This window comes from Serinus canaria, chromosome 10, assembly GCF_022539315.1.
Source record: "Serinus canaria isolate serCan28SL12 chromosome 10, serCan2020, whole genome shotgun sequence".
Lineage (NCBI taxonomy): Eukaryota > Metazoa > Chordata > Aves > Passeriformes > Fringillidae > Serinus > Serinus canaria.
In genome coordinates this window covers 666,104-685,527 of record NC_066324.1, presented here as the reverse complement: position 1 = coordinate 685,527, position 19,424 = coordinate 666,104, and the positions used below count along the sequence as shown (strand labels likewise).

General features: G+C 64.5%; 6 protein-coding genes across 12 annotated transcripts; all 6 read left to right on the top strand.

The window, feature by feature from the left end:
* Positions 1-27: 27 nt before the first annotated feature.
* On the top strand, positions 28-1,696 carry GDPGP1 (GDP-D-glucose phosphorylase 1). Its single transcript, XM_050978743.1, has one exon. It carries the CDS (start codon positions 28-30, stop codon positions 1,102-1,104), a length of 1,077 nt encoding a protein of 358 aa, XP_050834700.1. The 3' UTR covers positions 1,105-1,696.
* LOC127060020 (translation initiation factor IF-2-like) lies at positions 1,346-1,696 on the top strand. Its single transcript, XM_050978747.1, has one exon. The coding sequence runs from the start codon at positions 1,346-1,348 to the stop codon at positions 1,679-1,681; it is 336 nt and encodes a 111-aa protein (XP_050834704.1). The 3' UTR covers positions 1,682-1,696.
* On the top strand, positions 1,595-9,584 carry TTLL13 (tubulin tyrosine ligase like 13). 5 transcript variants are annotated; one of them, XM_050978733.1, is made up of 14 exons: positions 1,595-1,940; positions 2,957-3,075; positions 3,543-3,673; positions 4,039-4,195; positions 4,390-4,533; positions 5,093-5,178; positions 5,287-5,512; positions 5,914-6,098; positions 6,682-6,870; positions 7,332-7,464; positions 7,778-7,942; positions 8,148-8,499; positions 9,035-9,269; positions 9,507-9,584. In XM_050978733.1, the coding sequence occupies exons 2-14, from the start codon at positions 3,055-3,057 to the stop codon at positions 9,514-9,516; spliced, it is 2,034 nt and encodes a 677-aa protein (XP_050834690.1). In that variant the 5' UTR covers positions 1,595-1,940; positions 2,957-3,054; the 3' UTR covers positions 9,517-9,584. The 5 variants fall into 5 exon arrangements, with proteins under 5 accessions (XP_050834690.1, XP_030084470.2, XP_050834689.1 ...); XM_030228610.2 differs by having other exon boundaries at positions 1,595-3,075; XM_050978735.1 differs by lacking the exon at positions 9,507-9,584 and having other exon boundaries at positions 1,921-1,940; positions 9,035-9,274.
* Positions 9,585-9,608: 24 nt separating this feature from the next.
* Positions 9,609-10,268, top strand: NGRN (neugrin, neurite outgrowth associated). Its single transcript, XM_050978746.1, has 3 exons — positions 9,609-9,746; positions 9,812-9,922; positions 9,992-10,268. Exons 1-3 carry the CDS (start codon positions 9,622-9,624, stop codon positions 10,266-10,268), a joined length of 513 nt encoding a protein of 170 aa, XP_050834703.1. The 5' UTR covers positions 9,609-9,621.
* On the top strand, positions 10,269-11,853 carry HDDC3 (HD domain containing 3). The gene is made up of 4 exons (XM_050978745.1): positions 10,269-10,491; positions 11,022-11,077; positions 11,167-11,407; positions 11,678-11,853. Exons 1-4 carry the CDS (start codon positions 10,269-10,271, stop codon positions 11,806-11,808), a joined length of 651 nt encoding a protein of 216 aa, XP_050834702.1. The 3' UTR covers positions 11,809-11,853.
* Positions 11,854-11,893: 40 nt separating this feature from the next.
* On the top strand, positions 11,894-19,328 carry VPS33B (VPS33B late endosome and lysosome associated). Of its 3 annotated transcripts, none has more exons than XM_050978740.1 (23): positions 11,894-12,047; positions 12,185-12,265; positions 12,342-12,400; positions 12,500-12,549; positions 12,710-12,777; positions 12,996-13,041; positions 13,358-13,452; positions 13,735-13,839; positions 14,135-14,231; positions 14,337-14,414; positions 14,871-14,944; positions 15,820-15,906; positions 16,024-16,114; positions 16,272-16,346; positions 16,637-16,701; positions 16,990-17,044; positions 17,117-17,163; positions 17,614-17,746; positions 18,001-18,074; positions 18,499-18,600; positions 18,772-18,847; positions 18,939-19,055; positions 19,199-19,328. In XM_050978740.1, the coding sequence occupies exons 1-23, from the start codon at positions 11,952-11,954 to the stop codon at positions 19,276-19,278; spliced, it is 1,851 nt and encodes a 616-aa protein (XP_050834697.1). In that variant the 5' UTR covers positions 11,894-11,951; the 3' UTR covers positions 19,279-19,328. The 3 variants fall into 3 exon arrangements, with proteins under 3 accessions (XP_050834697.1, XP_050834696.1, XP_050834698.1); XM_050978739.1 differs by having other exon boundaries at positions 12,339-12,400; XM_050978741.1 differs by lacking the exons at positions 12,710-12,777; positions 12,996-13,041 and having other exon boundaries at positions 12,339-12,400.
* The last annotated feature ends 96 nt before the right edge of the window (positions 19,329-19,424 follow it).

Below are 19,424 nucleotides of genomic sequence, written 5' to 3'. Positions count from 1 at the left end.
CGCGCTCCCGGCCCGGCCACCGCCGAGATGGCGGCGACCGCGGGCGGGGAGCCGGACGAACCGAACCCTGAGGAGTTCGTGTACGGCGAGGAGGACTTCGTGCTGCAGGCAGCCGGCTGGGGCGGCCCGGACTCCGCGCCCTCCCGGTTCGACCGGGTGCTGCTGGCGGGCTGGAACGACCGTATGGAGCGGGGACTGTTCCGGTACCGGCTGGGACCGCTGCCCACCCGCGTCCTGCCCGGCGCCGTGCGCCTCGTGGCGCAGCTGAACGAGCAGCGCAGCGCGGAGCGCCGCCCGCCGCAGCCCGTCCGCAGCCTCCGCGACCCCTTCGACCCCGCCGCCTTCAACTTCACCCGGCTGCGCCCCGCCGAGCTGCTGTTCCGCCTGCGCCGCGCCGGGGGCCCGGGGCCACCACCGGAGCCGCTGCTGGTGGCCATCAACGCCAGCCCGCTGGAGCGGGGACACGTGCTGCTGCTGCCGGAGCCGGCGCGGCGGCTGCCGCAGGCGCTGACGGCCCCGGCGCTGCGCGGGGCGCTGGAGGCGGCGCTGCTCAGCTCCCACCCCGGCTTTCGCGTGGGCTTCAACGGGCTGGGCGGCGGCGCCTCGGTGAACCACCTGCACCTGCACGGGCTCTACCTGGACCGCCCGCTGCCGCTGGAGGAGGCGCCGGCCGAGCCGCTGGGGCCGCGCCTGGCGCTGCTCCGCGCCGGACCGGCCCCTGCCTTCCTCTTCTTCGCCCCCGACCCCGCGGCGTTGGAGCCGGTGTCGCGGGCCGTGTGCCGGGCGGCGGAGCACCTCGGCGGCGCCGGGCTGGCCTGCAACGTGCTGGCCACACGGGGCGACCCGCCGGCGGGGCCCGGGGCCGGGGGTGGCCGCGGGCTGCGGGTGCTGCTCTGGGCGCGCCGGCCCCTCTTCGGCCCCAAGGCAGGGGAGCCCTTCGCCGTGGCGTTGTGCGAACTGGCGGGACTGCTGCCGCTGCCCACCGAGCCGCTCTACCGGAACATCACCGAAGAGCAGGCCCTGAGCGCCATCCGCCAGCACCTGCTGCCCGAGCCCGAACTGCTGCACCTGGGCGGGGAGCTGGCGCGGCTGCTGGAGCGCTGAGCCGTGGTGGCACGGACAGCGGCCGGAGCCGTGGTGGCACGGACAACGGCCGGAGAGCGAAGCCGGTGCACGGGTGGCGGCCGGGCCGCTGCAGGGCTAAGCGCACCGTGAGCGGCAGGGGGCGCTGCGGGTGGAGGACACGGAAGTGACTGTCACGTGACCGCGCGAGGCCGCTCTGGCCACGGTGCCCGGCTCTGTGGTGCGGTCGCCATGGGAACGCGGCGGAGCCGGGAGCGGTGCGATGGCGGCGGCGGGCGGTGGCGGCCGGGGCAGCGTGGGCCTGGGCCCGTCCCCGGAAACCCCTCCGAGCGAGGAGGCGCCCATCGCCGCGGCCCCCGCGGACCGCCCCGCTGCTCCCGCCGGACCCGAGCCGCGGAGGAAGCGCAGGCGAGTGCGGGGCCGCAGCCCCGGCAGGGTCCGGCCGGAGCCCGTCCGGCCACTCCCGGCGGCGCCTCCCGCTGCCTCACTGGCGCTCGGTCCCGGCCCCAGCCCAGCCGTGGGACAGTGCCCAGGCGGTGCCCGGCGCTCCCTAGCCCCCGGGAGGCAGTGTGGGGTCCCGCTGACCCAAAATAAATAGTGTTCCCTGGCAGTGCCCCAAGGATCCCCTGTGTGACACAGCCAGGCACGCTCCGTGCCCAGGAGCAGCCTGCCCGCCTGCCTAGGGCCGCAGGGAACCGGGCTGGCTCGGTCAGCCTGCCCGGTGTGCTCTGTGTGTGTGGGGCATCGGGGCTGTGTGCCCAGTCCGTCCCCTGCCCGGTGCCTCGCTGAGATACTGTCATCTCGTCTCTATTCCAGTGTCCCCTCCATCAACCTGAGCGGCTGCAAGTACGACAGTGGTAAGTCAGAGGGGAGGGGACCCGCAGGCTCCCCAGGTGCTGCCCAACCAGGAGCACTGCTGGCACCCAGTTCCCACTGGTTTATTTACTGCTGCCAGCCCTCGAGGGCCCTCGAGTTAGTGGGGAATTTGTCACACTTTGGACTGAGATTTCTCCCGATTAAAAATGTGCAACAGCAGCATGAGCCCTGAACATCCCCCACACTTGTGTTTGCCAGCTGTCTTGCTAAAATAGGCAAGAAGGGTTCCATCAGGTACAGTGCAAAGGAGCACCTAGGCTTGGAGACAGGACCTGAGGGTTGTCAGCTGTTTAGGGTGAAGCTGGTGGTGAACAGGCAGGATCTGTACCCGGAGCCTCTCCCTGTGCTGTTCATCCCTGGGGACCCCAGGGAGCTGGTCCACTCTCCCCTCCCACTCTCCTTCCACAAGCTGGATCTTGAAAGAACAAACTCCTGGCCCTTGAGGGCTGTTATTAATCTACTTTGCTAAGGGATCTTGGTGTGCATGGATGCCCATCAGCCCTGCCAAATTTATATTTGGCACTAGCATGAACCATCCCAGCAGAGACCTTTTCCTGCAGAGCTGTGTTCTGCTGAAAGACCTCTGATTTGGGAGATTAAATTCACACCTTCACAACACTTGTATCTGCCTGTGAGGTGTAAGACCCTTGGGAAGTTCGGTCCTGCTGTGGAGGGGCCCTGGCACCTCAGGACAGGTGGGATTAGAGCGTTAAGAGTTCCCAGAACACTTGCAGCCAGAGGCTTGGGGGTTGGCCAGATAAAACTGGTGTTCCTGACACCTTCCAAGGGGTCATGCCAATACGTTGTACCTCTGAGAGGGGAACTGCAGGCGGGAGAGCTGCATACTCCATCCCTTGTTATTCTGGGCCTTTGTCAGCCCCTGTGTGTCAGCCCCTCGGGCAGAGATGTGTTTCACACTCCCTCCCTGGTTCCTGGGGTTTGTCAGCCCCTGCCCGTGGCTCCCTGGCTGGCCCTGTCACTGCTTGCCTTGGCACAGTGCGGCGGGCGGCGCAGCACTGCGGGCTGAAGGAGGCGGCCGAGCACGAGGACTGGACGGTGTACTGGACGGACAGCACGGTCACTCTGGAGCGCCTCATGGAAATGAAGCGCTTCCAGGTAAACAGAACAGCTGCCCAGCAGGCATTGCTCGGGACACAGGGCTGTCTGTGGAACAGCATGTGGCAGAGTGAAACAGAAGCACCCAAAGCAGTGCCCTGTGCCATCTGTGCCTCAGCTCCAGGGCGCAGGGTCAGATGCCATTGCTTGTGCCGTGTCCCCTGGCTGGTGTCATCAGCAGCATTCAGCAGCTGTGGTGGGAGCAGCACCATTCCGGCCCTGTGATGTGCTGTGAAATAAACAGCTCTTATGCTGCTCCAGGGCTAAGATGGAATAGGCAGATAAATCAGTAGTGAAGCCCAGATAAAGCAGCTGTAGCAAGTCTCACCCCCCAGCAGTAGTTCAAGGCAGCCACAGGCCTGGCTTCCCTCTCACTGCTGGTTCTCCATGCACAGGCTCTCCTCAGGGCTGGGAGAATACATCCCCGCAGGGCTCTGCTGATTGGGGTTTTTCTGCACCACTTTCAGAAAATCAACCACTTCCCAGGCATGATCGAGCTGTGCCGCAAGGACCTGCTGGCTCGCAACCTGAACCGCATGCTCCGGCTCTTCCCCAAGGAGTACAACATCTTCCCCCGCACATGGTGCCTGCCAGCCGAGTGAGTGGTGTGGGACAGTGCCGTGGGGATGGGGGACACGGGCAGGGGGGCTGCTGGCCTGCTTTCTCTGGGCACCAAAGCCCAAAGCTGCACTTGCTTTGGCATGCACCGCCGTGACCTCTTCCACAAACCTCCCAGCAGAGCTGGAGATGTGTGCAGGGAAAAGGAGGGATGGGGAGGCTGGGTCGGGTCACACAGGGACCAGTCTGTGACTCCTATAGATTAGGAATAGGAGTTCAGTTAATCCCCTGCAGAAGTTCAGCGTGTGCTGGCCTGCAGCACCATGGCTTCAGTACCCAGCTGTTAGGAGAGAGTTCAGAGGGGTGTTTTTTGCAGCTGGTGATAGTCACCCCTCTCTTGCACAGCTACGGAGAATTCCTTGCCTATAGATCCATGAGGAAAGCAAGAACATTCATCTGCAAGCCTGACAACAGCTGCCAGGGAAGAGGGATCTTCATAACCCACCACCCAGAGGAGATCAAGCACGGGGAACGCATGATCTGTCAGCAGTACATCTCTGAGGTACTGGGACAGTCCCGGAACACTGGGGTAGGATTCCACATGCCCCATGCTCCCTGGGTCTCCTCAGGCCTGCTGGAGGTGTTGGTGTGGCTGTGGCACATCGGGGACTCAGACAAAGCTTGTCCCTCTGCTGAGCAGCACAGGCAGAGGAGCAGTTCCTCAGCTCACTCCTGCTCCTGCCTCTTTCCTGTCAGCCCTTCCTCATCGATGGCTTCAAGTTTGACATGCGCATCTACGTGCTGGTCACATCCTGTGACCCTCTGAAGATCTTTCTCTACAAGGAGGGCCTGGCCCGGTTTGCCACCATGAGGTACATCGATAACAGCACGAGAAACCTGGTAAAGAGGAAGTTTTAAAAAAACTCATATAGTATCTGTAGGTATCAGTCCTTAACTTCTCCTGGGGGCATTCCAGGCCTTGAAAAGGCAGGTATTGGGGGTTGCAGGAGTCCCAGCTTGATGCTTTCCTGTTCTTCCTCTGTACCCCTTCCTCCTCCTCACAGGAGGTGTTTCAGGAGGGACAGTACATCTACCCCAAGGCCCCACATTTGGGCTGTTCACTGGCGTTACATGGAATCATGGAATTGTTTGCTTGGATGGAACCTTGGAAGGTCTCCAACCTCATGCTGAAAACCTGGTCAACAGTAAATTTGTATCTGGTTTCTCAGGGTCTCACCCGATCAGGTTTTGAAAACCTGCAGAGCGAAGCCTGCCCCCACCCCTGGTGTCTCTGGGCAGCATGTTCTGCTTCTGGCCCTGATAAGAATGCTCAATTCCACACCATTCCTACTCTGCCCATGCTCCAGGCAGAAAAGAACTTGGGAGTGTCTGGTGGGGCTGTTCCTGTTCTTGCTCAGTGGTTCAGAGTGAACAAACATCTCTTGTGGTTCCCTGCCAGGGTGACATCTGCATGCACCTGACCAATTATGCAATCAACAAACACAATGAGAACTTCATCAAGGACGATATGGTGGGCAGCAAGAGGTACTGGCATGTCCCAGCACTGCAGGAACACTGCCTGGGGACACTGGTTTACCTCAGCTTTCCTGGGGTGACACAGCTGAGCCCTTATCACCCACTGTTCCCACACAGGAAACTGTCCACCCTGAATGCCTGGATGGCAAAGCACAACTATGACACATCAAAGCTCTGGGCAGATATTGATGACATTGTTATAAAGACACTGATTTCGGCTCACCCTGTGCTGAAACACCATTACCAGAGCTGCTTCTCCAACCGCACTACTGGCTGTGCCTGCTTTGAAATCCTGGGCTTTGACATTTTGCTGGATAGAAGGCTGAAGCCATGGCTGCTGGAGGTGAGGGAGGAGTGGAGAGCTCACAGCTGGGTGACTAGGACAGGGGGTTTGGGATAACAGGATTTGTTTGATTCAAAAGGGCCACCTTGCTCACAGAATTAAGCAGGCCGTGAAGGCAAACAACCTGCTGTGAGCAGGATCCAAGAGAACCCATTTCCTGCACACCATCTAACAACAGGGAGTTTCCCAAGCCTTCAGACCCCTTGTCCTGGGAGCACCCTGAATTTGTGACAGCTGCCCCCTGCCTGCGTCCTGTGGGGTGGGATCCAGTGACCTGTGGCACAAGTGGGCAACACACTGCAGGAGAGAGTGCTGTGTGTGGCTTCCTGTCTCTGGCAGGGAGCAGAGCGTCCTGGGGCGTGGCTGCCGTGCCAGGTTAGGTTACCTGCTTGTCTTGGCAGGTGAACCACTCTCCCAGCTTCAACACAGATTCTCAGCTAGACCATGAGGTGAAGGATGCCCTTCTGTGTGACACCTTCAACCTGATCAACGTGCACGCCTGTGACAGAAAGAAGGTGCTGGAGGAAGACAAGCGGCGGGTAAAGGAGCGGCTCCTTCAGGCCAACCAGACTCCCTGGGAGTCCAGGTATTGCTGATTGTCCAGGGTGCTGCAGGTCCCAAGGAGCAAAGACAGAGCATGACAGAGCAGGATAACACCAGGGCTGGCTGCTGGAAGCTCCCAGAGCCTATGGCACTGTGCAGCCTCTGAGCTCTCCCAAGCCATCTGCATCCTGCAAGGAGGAGCCAGGGCTGCTCTCTGGGTGCCAGGAGATCTGTGACACCCTGTGCTCTAGGCCCTGACAGAGGTCTCCCCAAGCTGCACCTGCTTGTGATCTCTTTTGCTGGGGATGGGCAGTGCCAGCATCCGGGGCTGGCAGGGATGCTCACATGAGGAACCACAGCCCTGCCTCAGGAACTGGGGGTACCCTGTTTCGCGGCAGGGGTCCTTTCCAGGACTGAGGGTTTCCCATTCCTCTGTCTGCCCTATGTCCTTTCACAAGCCCGTGTTCAGTGAGCCTACTGTCTTGCAGGCAGGGCGTGGCTCTCTCCAGCTGCTGTTTCTGTCAGGAGTCCTGGGATAATTCTGGGACACGCTGAGCACATCAGCCCTGCACTCTGTCTGTGCCAGAGCCTCCCTCCACAGCTCCCTGTGCTTTCTCCTGCTGCAGGCGCAAGGAGCAGGAGAGCAGCCAGGCTGCCTGGCTGGCACAGGCTGAAACCTATGAGAACGAGCACCTGGGGGGGTTCCGGCGCATCTACCCAGCACCTGGGACAGAGAAGTATGAGCCATTCTTCCAGCAGAGCAGGTCCCTCTTCCAGGATACAGCAGCATCCAAGGCAAGAGAAGAGTATGCCAGGTATGCTGCTCCTGTGGAAACCCACTTCTCACAGGTGGCATGGAGACCACTCGCTCCTGATCCCTCGGGGGGAGCAACCCTGCTGCTTGGCAGGTGTAAGAAAGCAGGGAGAGTGGGACGGGAAAGGAAGGAGCCTGCACGTGCTGTGGCACCACAGCAAAGTGGCTCCTTTTGGATGGACTCCAGAGAGGAAAGGGCAGTACTCCATTGACTTTTGGACCCTGAAGACACCATTTCCCAAAGGTCCCCCTCCCTTTTGGCAAACACAGCCTAATCCAAGGGCATCTCTCTTTTTAAAAGTTTCTTTACAAGCTTCCTATTCCCTCTCTTGGCCCACTTCTATTATGGGCTATTCATACAGAACATGGGCCTGCAGAAAATGTCCTCAGGTTGAAATCTGCCCCACAGCCTTTTGCTATTGTGGCTCTGAGCCAGTGAGTGACTGTGCTGTTCTGTGGCAGGCAGCAGCTGGAGGAGATGCGCCTGAAAAATGAAAAGCTGGAAGCTATCAGGAAGAAGAAAACAGAGAGCAATAAAAGCACAGGTCCTACAACCCACCTTTCCTACAGAAGCACCAAGTCATGGGACAGAAAGGTACGTCACTGTCAGCACTGTCCATGGGCTAAGTCACTGATATGGCTCTGGGAGCTGTGCTGAGCCATTGGTGCACCCATGGAGCAGAAATTCCAGTTTGACTCCCTGCCTGAAGGTCAGAGTCAACAACTTGTGTTGGCACTACTTGCAAGCACCAGTGTTGTGCCTTTCCACTTTGGCTCTCACTGGGATCTCTGTCCCCCTGAGACTGTAACTGTCCCCAGGGTTGGGGCAGCTCACGGCTCTGTCTCACCTGTGCATTATCCCAGCTTCAGCTTTGCTATAGCTCAGGTGTTTCTCTGCCGAGGTGCAGCGCATACAGTACAACTCCTTGAAGCCCCAGAACATTGTGGAACATGAAGAGAAGAGGAGAGTGAATGCTCTGCTGCTGCGTGAGAAGCAGATCCGAGGCCTGGGCATCACCGAGCTGCTTTCCCGGCTGCTCCCCGTGGCTGACACCCAGAGACCCTGTGTGCAGGTAATGGCACTGCCCACAGCCACCCCACAGAGAAGTGGATTGGCACAGGGTCGGGCACTGAGCATCTCTGCTGTGCCTTCAGGATGATGAGTCTGGAATGGTGCTGGGGACAAAGTGTGCACCTGGGTGTGACTAGAGACTCTTTCTCATCTCCTGCCAAGGCCTACAGAAGTAAGCCATGGCCATTTTCCTTCCCTCCTTCCAGCTGCCGTTTCCCTGGGATGTCTTCGGGGAGCACAACACCCACGATTTAATGATGCTTTTCTCATTCCTGGGAGTCCCAGCTCCGCCCTTGGGACACAGGGTCGTACCCAGCCCTACAGCCCAGGGTGTGCCACAGCACGTGCCAGGCCCAGGTCTCAAGAACACGGAGACCCTCTGCATTCGAGGCCAGAGCATCCCGTACCACGCGCGGCACAAGGGCCCCCGGGCGCAGGGCGGGGGCTGGCTGCAGGGCCAGGCAGTGGGGGCAGCGCTCCCCCAGCCCTGCGCCCACCCCAGGGGGCAGCAGCTGAGAGAGCAGTGCCTCCTTGGCACCGCAAGCCAGGCTGAAGGCTGTAAGTACACGTCACCTTCCCCTGGATGCTGCCGCCTTGCCAGGGTGGGAGGAATGGGTGGGCTCGATGGAGCTCTCAGGGGTGCTGGGACACTGCAAAAGGGTCACTGTGCTCTACTTGGGGCACTGGTGACCACTGGGAATCTCTGAGGCTTGAAGATCCCTTGTGCAGGGACAGGGGAGAATCATGGGTGGTTTCCCAGGATCAAGGGGTGATGTGCAGGCATGGGGTAGCATGAGAAGCCAAGAAAGTCAAAGGGGTGTATTAGCTCCTGGGGGTCAGAGGGGACATGGTGACACAGCGTAGCCCCCAGTCTCTTCCCACCACACTGCTCCCTGCCCATGCTCTCTCCCTCCATCCTCGCCCAGCCCAGCTCCCTGGCATTGGCTTCATCCACTTTGCAGCCTCAGGACCCGGGGAGCAGGGACAGAGGAGGAGCTGCCAGGACCAAACCCCACCAGGAAGGGCAGTGGGAGCTGCTGACCTGCAGAGCTGCTGGCTCTGCACAGCCCCACACCTATCTGTGCTGTTCCAGGTGATGCTGGTAGTCTGTCATCCTCCGATGGGGGCAGCTGTCCCCCAGCTTCCCCAGCCAGCCCAGTGCAGGCCCCAAGTGACAGCATCTTCAGCTGTGCTGTGGTCCAGGAGGCTCCCATCGCCACTGCCACTCAGGTGCAGCGCACGCACGCCTCACACCATGGCAGAGCCTCGCCGTGCCACTGTGTCGCACCATGCCAGCGCCCCACAAATTCACAGCCTGAAAAGCACAGGTAATGTGGCCAAGGGCTCAGCCTTCCTCCCGAGTGTGCTTGTGTGAGAACCAGGACTTGCTGGATGAAACCAGGACAGCTGCTGGCTGCCTCCATCAACTCTCTGCTGCTGAACCCCCTGACCAGAGCCTGGGCCCAGCACGGGTCCGGCCACCTGCCCCGGCTACCTTCACGTCTGCCAGGGCCGGGGACTGGTGCTTGTGCCCTGCCCGCTGCACTGCTGTCTGTGACCCACAGCCACCGGTGAAGCCCTCCGGAGGCCACCTCGCTCAGGACCCGTCGGAAGCTCGCCTCCCCCGCCGGGGCCGTTCCTCCGCGCCGGCCCCGCCCGTGCCCGGGCCTGTTCCGGGCCATGGCGGGGCTGCTCCAGCGCGCCCTGCGGGCCGTGCCGCTCCTCGCCCGGGCCCCGCGGCGGGCGGCGGCGGCCTGGCCCGGGGACCCGGAGCCGCCGGACCCGGCGCTGGAGGAGACGCAGAGGTGCGGAGCGGCTGGCCCGCGGCCGGGGCCTGCGCGGGCCCGGGCGCTCACGCGTGTTCCCGCAGGGCGCGGCGGCGGCGGGCGGCGGCGCGGATGGAGCGGCTACGGCGGGAGCTGGGCGGGGGACGCGGAGCCCCCGATCGCGCCCTGACCTGGCAGGCGATGGAGCAGCTGCGGTGAGCGCGGGACCGGGCGGGCCGCGCCGCGCCCGCCGACCGGCCCGGTGACCGTGCCCGTGCCCGCAGGTTCCTGCGGCGGGAGCTGCCCGAGGAGTGGCCGTTGGAGCGCCTGGCCCAGGGCTTCGGCGTCAGCACGGACGTGGTGCGGCGGGTGCTGCGGAGCCGCGGCTGTCCCTCTCCGCGCCGCCGCCTGCGGCAGGACCAGCGGGCGCTGAGCGCCGCCGCCACGGCACCGCCGCCGGGTCGGGGAGCGGGGGACGGGCGCGAGGTGCGCGCCCCTGACGGGACGCTGCTGTACCGGCTGCCGCGGGGCTGGGGCGGGCCGGGGCCCGGCGCGCAATAAATGCACTTGGGGCCCGCCTCCGCCTGTGCCGCTTCCGTCGCGCCAGCCGCGGGCTCTGAGGTCGCGGGGATGAGCTCCGAGGCCGCGGGGATGGGCTCCGAGGACGCGGGGATGGGCTCCGAGGTGGCGCGGCTGCTGGAGGCCGTGGACTTTGCAGCCAGGAAACACAAGGAGCAGCGGCGAATGGATCCCGAGGGCACCCCCTACATCAACCACCCCATCGGTGCGGAACCCCCCCGGCACCGCGTCCCGCTTCCGGGAGACCCCCGCGGCCCCTCTCTCCCAGCGCACCGCTCGCCCTGGGACCCCTCCTGCCCCGGCGCGCTGCCGACCCCCGGGAGCCCCTCACCCTGGTCCCGGGAGACAGCCATGTCCCTTCTCCAGTGCCTTGTCCTTCGGCCCGATAGGGGTACAGCTGCCGAAGCACAGCAGCCCCGGCCCCGGGTCTGCGTGGAGCTGCCCCGCCTGTGGCCCTGCCGTGCCTGGGGCCCGTGGGAGCTGCTGAAGGGTCCCCGTCCCGCAGTCGCATCTGCCAGGCCCGGGGACAGCCCACACTCGGGGGGTACTGCCAGCCCCTGGGACCTTCCTGCCTGTCCGGCCGAAGGATTCACCGCACAGCAGCCCGCGGGGTGTCCCCTGCCCAGGGCTGGCCTCGGGGAAGCCTCGCTGCCCACCGTGCGGCGCAGCCCCCGTGTCCGGGCCCGGAGCTGCCGGTCCCCGCTGCCTCCTCCCACCTTTCCGTTCTCGCTGCAGCCGTGGCCAGGATCCTGGCGCATGAAGCCGGCGTGACGGACCTGGTGGTGCTGCAGGTAACGCCCGCCCTGCCCTGCCCTGCCCTGCCTGCTCCCTGCGGCTCGCCACGAGCCCTGCAGCCCCCCTCGTCCTCTCCTCGCCGCAGGCCGCCCTGCTGCACGACACCGTGGAGGACACGGACACCACGTTCTCGGAGATCGAGGAGCGGTTCGGTGCCGAGGTGCGGCGCGTGGTGGAGGAGGTGACGGACGACAAGAGCCTGCCCAAGATGGAGCGCAAGCGGCTGCAGATCGAGCGCGCTCCCGCCTGCAGCCGCCGCGCCAAGCTGGTCAAGCTGGCGGACAAGCTGCACAACCTGCGGGACCTGAACCGCTGCACCCCGAAAGGTGCCTGCCGAGCCCCCTGAGCAGCGCCGGGCCCGGGGGCGCAGGGAGCACGGCGGCAGTGGCACCGGGCACAGGCCCCGCCGTCCCGGCCCGCAGCGCGGCTGGTGCTGCTGGCTGTGCCGGGGCACAGAGGGGCCCGCGGCCGCGCTGGGGCGGGCCGGCAGTGGCGGGAGGCGGGGCAGTGTGTCCGTGTGTGCGGGGCCGGCACCGGGCGGCGCGCGCGGCCACGGTGGGGCGGAGCCGGAAGTGACGTCGCGCGTGTCCCCACAGGGTGGTCGGAGGAGCGCGTGCAGGAGTACTTCCGGTGGGCGGCGCGCGTGGTGTCGGGGCTGCGCGGGACCAGCGCGGCCCTGGAGGGGGCGCTGCAGCGCCTGTTCGAGGAGCGCGCCGTCCCCACGTGACCGGGGCCGCGCCCTCCTCGGCCAATAAACGTGCTCAGATCTCGGCGTCCCTGCGTTGCCATGGTATCGCGCGGTTCCGCGCCGCCGAGTTCCGCCGGCGCCCGCCCGCGCCCGGGCGTTCCGGTGCCGCCGCGGCCCCCGCCATGGCCCTCGCCGGGCGGCGCGACGCGCCCGAGCCGCCGGACTTCGGCATCCTGAAGCGGCTGGCGCGAGACCAGCTCGTCTACCTGCTGGAGCAGGTCCGGGGGGCATCCCGCACCGGAGCGGGCGCAGGGGGGCGGCGGGATCGGCACCGGCCCCGGGCGGGGGTGGGGAGCAGGGGCTGGCGCGGCTCGGGGCAGCCGCCGGGTGCCGGCCCATGCCCGCCTGCCCGCAGCTCCCCGGCAAGAAGGACCTGTTCATCGAGGCCGACCTGATGAGCCCGCTGGACCGCATCGCCAACGTGTCCATCCTGAAGGTACCGCGGGGCCGCTCGGGCCGCCCCCGCCCGCCGCCGCCGCCCGCGCCCACCCCGCGCCCTGTCCCCGCAGCAGCACGACGTGGACAAGCTGTACAAGGTGGAGACACGGCCGGGCCCCGGCGCCAGCGACCAGTGAGTGCCCGGGCGGGGCCGGGAGGGGCCGGGCGGGGCGGGGAGGGTCCCGCGGCCCGGCCCGGCCCGGTGCGAGCGGCCCCGGCCCCTTTGGTGCAGGTTCTGCTTCCTGGTGCGGCCGCGGGTCAGGACCATGAGGTTCATCGCCGGTGAGTGCGGCTGGCCCCCAGCCGGGGCCGGTGCCCCGCTCGAGGGGCGCGGGGCGAGCGCCGCTCCCGGGATCGCACCCGTGCCCGGGGTGAGCGGGCCGGGGGGAGCGGTGGCGGGCGCGGGGGGCGGCTGTGCAGGGGCTCTGCGGGGTGTCCGCAGATATTGTCAACGCTGACAAGATGTCGGGGAGGAGCAGGAAGTACAAAATCATCTTCAGTCCCCAGAAGGTCAGTGGGACCCACGGTGCTGCCCATTCCCCCGTCACACTCTGCCCGCCCAGCCTTTGCACTTTCCACCCTTCTACAGGCGCCAAAAATTGCTTGTTTTTAACCCAGAAATGTTTAAGTAAACCCAAGTGTTGTGATGCCTGTAAGGCGCTGGGCCCCTGCAGAGCTTTTCCTGCCCAGAGCCTGCCTGGCCCTGAGGGTGTCCCCTTCCCTTCCAGTTCTATGCCTGCGAGATGGTGCTGGAGGAAGAGGGGGTCTTTGGTGGTGAGTGGGGCTGCCGGGCTGGCTCGGGAGAGCTGACACCACAGGATCCCAGTCACATCCCAGTGCTGGGCTCCCCGCGTGGGCAGGACAGGAGGGTGGGCAGGGAACACGGGTTCTCTCGGGGCTGGCTGCCAGCCTGCAGGCAGATGTGTGCCCACACAGCACCGGCCCCTCTCTTCTGCCCGGGGAGAGGAGAGAGGGTCCTGCCGCCCATCCTGTCTGGAGCTCCACAGCCCTGTGTTGGGGCTGCTGTGATTCTTGGGGCTCTTCCTGCCCAGGGCTGCATTACTGTCCCCTGTCCCTGTCCCAAACACAGATGTCACCTGCGATGAATGGTCCTTCTACCTGCTGCCCCTGGATGAGGACATCATTAGCATGGAGCTGCCCGAGTTCTTCCGCGACTACTTTCTGGTCAGTGGGACACGTTGGGGGGCCGACAGCCCCTCCTGCCCCCGTGCCTCACCGGGGCTGGGGACAGCAGGAGGTGTGTGCCGCCCTGCTCAGCCCTCAGTCTGCACCACGAGCCCTGTCTGCTCTTGGGGGCAGCTTTTGTTGGGCAGTGCTGGCTCTGCCCCCGTGCCCCTGCCCGGGCAGCTTGGGGCAGTTCCCGCTGTGTGCCAGGGTGAATTCCCAGCTCCCCTGCCCTGGCAGCCCTGCCCAGCCAGCTGCCCACACTCACTGCCTGCTCCCCAGGAGGGAGACCACCGCTGGATCAACCCCGTTGCCAGAGCCCTGCAGCTGCTGAACTCGCTCTATGGCCCCTTTGGGAAGAGCTACGGCATCGGCCGCTGTGCCAAGGTGGGGCTGGCCCCGGGTCCCCATCGGGGCTGCGGCCTGCAGGGACCTGGCCCTGTCAGCCCCGTGGCAGCACATCAGCAGAGAGCTGTCACTGTGCTGTGCCTCCTCCTGGGCGGGCCTGGGGGGTCCCGTGTGCCAAGGGGGGCAGCGCAGGGACGGCTGCTGCCGGCTGGGTGTGGTGCTCTGAGGGGGGGAGCGTTTGTGCCTGGCCTTGGCTGTCAGCCCCACTGTGTGCCAGGGCCCCGGGTGGGAGCCTGAGGCTGTCCCCCGCCCTGGCACCCTCTGCCCCTCACAGATGAGCTACGAGCTTTGGCGGGACCTGGAGGAAGAGAGTGACACTGAAGGGCAGGGCAGGAAGCCTGAGATTGGGCACGTCTTCCTCATGGACAGAGGTGGGCAGGGGGCAGACTGGGCAGCACGTGTCCCAGAGGGGCAGGGAGAGCTGTGGGGGCAGCAGGAGGAGCGGGAGGGCAGCCTGGCTCCGGCTCTCCCTGCAGACACCGACTACGTGACAGCGCTCTGCTCCCAAGTGGTCTACGAGGGGCTCGTGGATGACACCTTCCGCATCAAGTGTGGTACGTGCCCCGGGGAGGGCGAGGGCAGCACGGGGCTCTGCCCTCCCAGCACGGGGCAGCGCGGGCTCTGCCCTCCCAGCACGGGGCAGAACGGGGCTCTGCCCCCCCAGCACGGGACAGCACGGGGCTCTGCCCCCCCAGCACGGGGCTCTGCCCTCCCAGCACGGGGCTCTGCCCCCCCAGCATGGAGCTCTGCCCCCCCAGCACGGGGCTCTGCACTCACCTGGCCAGCAGGTTTTGTGCAGGTTTGTGCCTGGCATTGTCAGGCACGGTGCTGTTCCCACAGGGACAGTCCCAGCGTGGGGTGCTGCTGGAGGTCATCCACAGGGACAGTCCTCACTCTGACCAAGAAACTGGGCTGGCATCCTGTGTCTCTGCTGCCTCTTGCAGCAAGGCTCCTGCACGTGGGAGTGTTGCTGTGTCTGGGACAAAGCAGATCTTCACTTTTCCCTGCAGGCAGTGTGGATTTTGGGCCAGATGTCACCTCTTCCGACAAGAGTATTAAAGTGCTGCTCAATTCCCAGGACAAAGTGAGTCCTCACAAGCCTCGGGGAGTCCCCTTGGTGGGAGGGGCAGAGTGGACCATTCCCCCCCTGAGCTTGAGCAGGAGTGGCTGGGGCTGCTGGGCCCTGGGAGCATGGGTTCAGGCACAGAGAGCAGAGAAACCTGGTGCAGCTGCATTTCTGAACCTGTCAGAGTGCCTGCATGCAGGGCTGTGTCACAAAAGAGTGTTTTAGGGTCACTGAGGGAATCCCCAGCACAGGTATCCGCAAAAACAGGTTTAATGTAAAAGCTGCAGCTCGACAAAATTTGTTGGTAAAGTTCTAAATGGTTAAAGCACACAGATAAAAAGCAAAAAAAAAAAATTATATATCAATCAATCCAAACCAAAATCAACCCAAAAATATCTCCGTGGAGATGGAGGTGGGGAATGAGGGGGGAATCAAAAGGATAGGAAAGGAATGCAGAAGACCCTCCTGTTGAGTCACGAGGTTCATGGTGATATTCCATCCTGGCCACGATTCAGGTTGGTATTTTACTATAGAATTTGACAGTGAAAATATTACTCCACTTGGGCTTTCATTCAGGTTACAAAACTAATTTTCCCAGGCTGTTTATTAAAAACGAGTAGCTGGTTAGACAGATCCGTTAGACAGTTCCTAGGAAGAGAGAGTGTTTTTGCTGAGCTGGGGAGGACGCAGGGCTGAAGAGCATTTCTCAGACCGTGGTGTGGCCTGGGTCAGAGGGACACACGGACTCAGCTGCTGTGCTGCCAGCCAGGGCTCTGAGGCACGGGGTGGCACGTGCCCAGCATGCTGTGCAGGCTGTGGGGAGCACTGGCCCTGGGCTCTGTGTGCCCAGGGCTGCAGCTGGCCGGGCCCTGGCAGCTGTGGTGCTCGCACAGGTGTTCAGCCAGATCCGGAATGAGCACTTCTCCAGCGTGTTTGGCTTCCTGAGCCAGAAGTCACGGAACCTGCAGGCGCAGTATGATGTGAGTGTCACCCTAGGATGTGTGGCACTGTCCCTCGCAGCCTGGCCACCACCCCCCCATGCAGGCTGGCCACCAGCCCTGTGCAGCCAGCACCAGCCCCTGCTCTCCCTCCCGCAGCGGCGCCGGGGCATGGACATCAAGCAGATGAAGGACTTTGTGTCCCAGGAGCTGAAGGGACTGAAGCAGGAGCATCGCCTGCTGAGCCTGCGTAGGAGTCTGAGGGGCAGGGGGCCCTCAGGGGCTGTGCTGCTGGGGCTGGGGGGCCAGGATGTGCCCTGCAGGGGCAGGGCAGGGGCTGCTGGCCTGTGCTGACAGTGCCTGCAGAGCCCTCTGCCCTCCAAAGCCAATGTCTCTTGGCTGTGTAGATATTGGTGCCTGTGAATCTATCATGAAAAAGAAAACCAAGCAGGACTTCCAAGAGACCATCAAGGCTGAACACTGTGAGTGCTGCTCCAGCTGTGCCTGCCTCTCCCCAGGCTGAGCCATGGCCCCACTTGCCCCAGGCCCACCCTCATGCCTGGGTGTTCCCTGTGTGGCCCCTGTCCTCCCAGACCCTTCTTTCGGGGGTGTCTCAACCTCCTAAGTGGGGTCAGGCTGCACTCTCTGAGAGGGACTGTGTGGTGGGCTGGGGGCCCATTCCCTGGGGTGCTGGGAGGGCAGCAGAGCCCAGAGCCCAGCCCAGCGGGCTGGCAGGAGCCTTGGGGTGATGCTGCCCGTGCCCCTGCCACAGCTTTGCTGGAGGGCTTTGACATCCGTGAGAGCACCAGCTTCATTGAAGAGCACATCGACCGCCAGGTGAGAGCAGGGGCTGCCGGCTGCGTGCAGCGTGCTGCCCCCGACCCCGCTCCCACGGGTGTCCCCCCATTCCCATGGGTGTCCCCCCGACCCCGCTCCCATGGGTGTCCCCCTCTCCCATGGGTGTCCCCCTGACCCCGCTCCCACGGGTGACCCTGACCCCGCTCCCACAGGTGTCCCCCTCTCCCATGGGTGTCCCCCCAACCCCGGTCCCACAGGTGTCCCCCCATTCCCATGGGTGTCCCCCTGACCCCGCTCCCACGGGTGACCCTGACCCCGCTCCCACAGGTGTCCCCCGTCGAGAGCCTGCGCCTCATGTGCCTCCTGTCCATCACGGAGAACGGTGAGTGCCCCGCTCTGCCGGGCCAGCAGGGGCACCCAGCCTGGCACACAGCTCACCTGCTGCTCCCCGCAGGTCTCGTCCCCAAGGACTACCGCTCCCTGAAAACCCAGTACCTGCAGGTGAGGGCTGGAGCTGCTGCAGAGAGCTGTGCCCCCATGGGAGAGCTGCCACAAGGCGCTGGGCAGCAGCGTCCTGGCGCTGGGCCCTGCCTGCACAGCCCCTCCTGAGCCCCGGGATGTCCCTGCAGGACAGACCCTGCCTGCACAGCCCCTCCTGAGCCTCAGCACAGCCGGGATGTCCCTGCAGGACAGACCCTGCCTGCACAGCCCCTCCTGAGCCTCAGCACAGCCGGGATGTCCCTGCAGGACAGACCCTGCCTGCACAGCCCCTCCTGAGCCCCGGGATGTCCCGCAGGACAGACCCTGCCTGCACAGCCCCTCCTGAGTGCCAGGCTCCACCTGCCCCTGCCCTGTGCCTGCTGGGGCTCTGAGCAGGCTGTGCAGAGGGGCCAGCCGGGTGCTGCCCGTGCTCGCAGAGGGGCCCACGCTGATGCTGCTCCCTGCTCACAGAGCTACGGCCCCGAGCACTTGCTGACCTTCCACAACCTCAAGCGCATCGGGCTGCTGACCGAGCAGGCAGCTGGGGAGACCCTGACAGCCGTGGAGAGCAAAGTCAGCAAGCTGGTGACAGACCGTGCTGCAGGTGAGCAGCCCCTGCCCCGTGTCCCTGGAGCCTGGGAAGGGGAGCTGCTGGCCCAGGCCTGGCTGGAGGCTCGTGGCAAACGTGTCTGCAGTGATGGTGCTGCTGGCAGGGCAGGGGGCTCTGCTCTGGGGGCACCAGGGCTGGCACCCACCACAGCCATTCTCCAGAGCACACAGCTCTGCACACCTCTGCCAGCCTGGCTCTGGCATCCAGACAGAGTCTCTCACGATGTTTCTCCTTGTCATGTTTTCCAGGAAAGATCACAGATGCATTCAATTCTTTGGCCAGGAAGAGTAATTTCCGAGCCATAAGCAAGAAGCTGGGGTTGGTATGTCCTCAAGGGGTGCTGGCGGGACACAGGTCAGGGCCAGAGCTGCTGCAGCTGCTCTGGGCAGCCCACGGGCTTCTCCTTGGGGCTGGGGGCCACTGCCAGCTTCCCACTCTGCCCTGGCCCTGTGAATGCTGGGGCTCTGCAGTAGCACTGGGCACACAGCTCTGTGTCCTCCATCCTTAGGCAGAGCTCCCAGGGTGCTGACAAGGTGACCTTTCTGGGACATTTCAGGGACATTTCTGTCCCTGGCCCCTGCTGCACAGCCCACCAGGCCATGTGATGCTGGCTGTGGCATGTTGGGGCTGGAAGTGGGGACAGAGCCGTGCTCCAAGTGTCTGTCTCTCCTCACCCCTGCACCTCTGGGGGGGAACGAGACCCCAGGCAGCCTGGTGTGCAGCCTTGGTGTCACCTGCCACTGCAGATCCCTCGGCTGGATGGCGAGTATGACCTCAAAATGCCTCGGGACATGGCCTATGTCTTTGGTGGGGCCTATGTGCCCCTGAGCTGCAAGATCATCGAGCAGGTGAGCTCATCTGCTGCGGGAGAGAGCCAGGCACATCCCCTCAGCCCTGCCTCCTTCTGGGGAGTCCAGCAGGGTCCCTCCGCCCATGGCTGGGGCTGATGGTGGCCATCTGCTCCGAGCCCCCTGGCAGTGCCCAGCAGCCCGCCCGACCCTGCCCTGGCTGTCTCTCAGGTGCTGGAGCGCCGGGGCTGGCAGGGCCTGGAGGAGGTCGTGCGACTGCTCAATGGCAACGAGTTCTGTGTCTCAGGTAGTGGGGCTGGGGGCGGCGGGGCTGCCCGCTGGCACACAGCCTCCTCGTGGGGGCTGCCCCATGGCCTACAGCGCCCTTCCCCATGCAGACAGCGCTGTGGAGGACAACCCCGCCTGGGAGTGCCAGCGCGTCATCCTCGCCGTGTTCCTGGGGGGCTGCACCTTCTCTGAGATTGCAGCCCTCCGCTTCCTGGGGAAGGAGAGAGGTAGGAGCGGCCTGGGCAGGGCCGGGAGCGGGCAGGAGCCGAGCAGGCTCCGTGCTCCGTGCTCAGCGACGGCTGGAGCCCGCGGGGACGGGGCTGGCAGTGCCGGCGCTGCCCTCGGGAGCACCGACGGGCCTTTCCTGCAGGGTGCAAGTTCATCTTCCTGACCACGGCCATCACCAACAGCGCCCGCATGATGGAGGCCATGATCGAGGCCAAGGCCTGAGCCCCGCGGGGCCGAGACCAGCGTGCCAGTAAAGAATCTGCTGAGGACGACCCGGCCTGCGCCTGTCTGTGTGCGAGCGCGACCGCGATGCCGGAGCCGCTGCGGGCCGGGCGGGGACGCGCGGGGAGCGGCCGGGCGCGGTCACG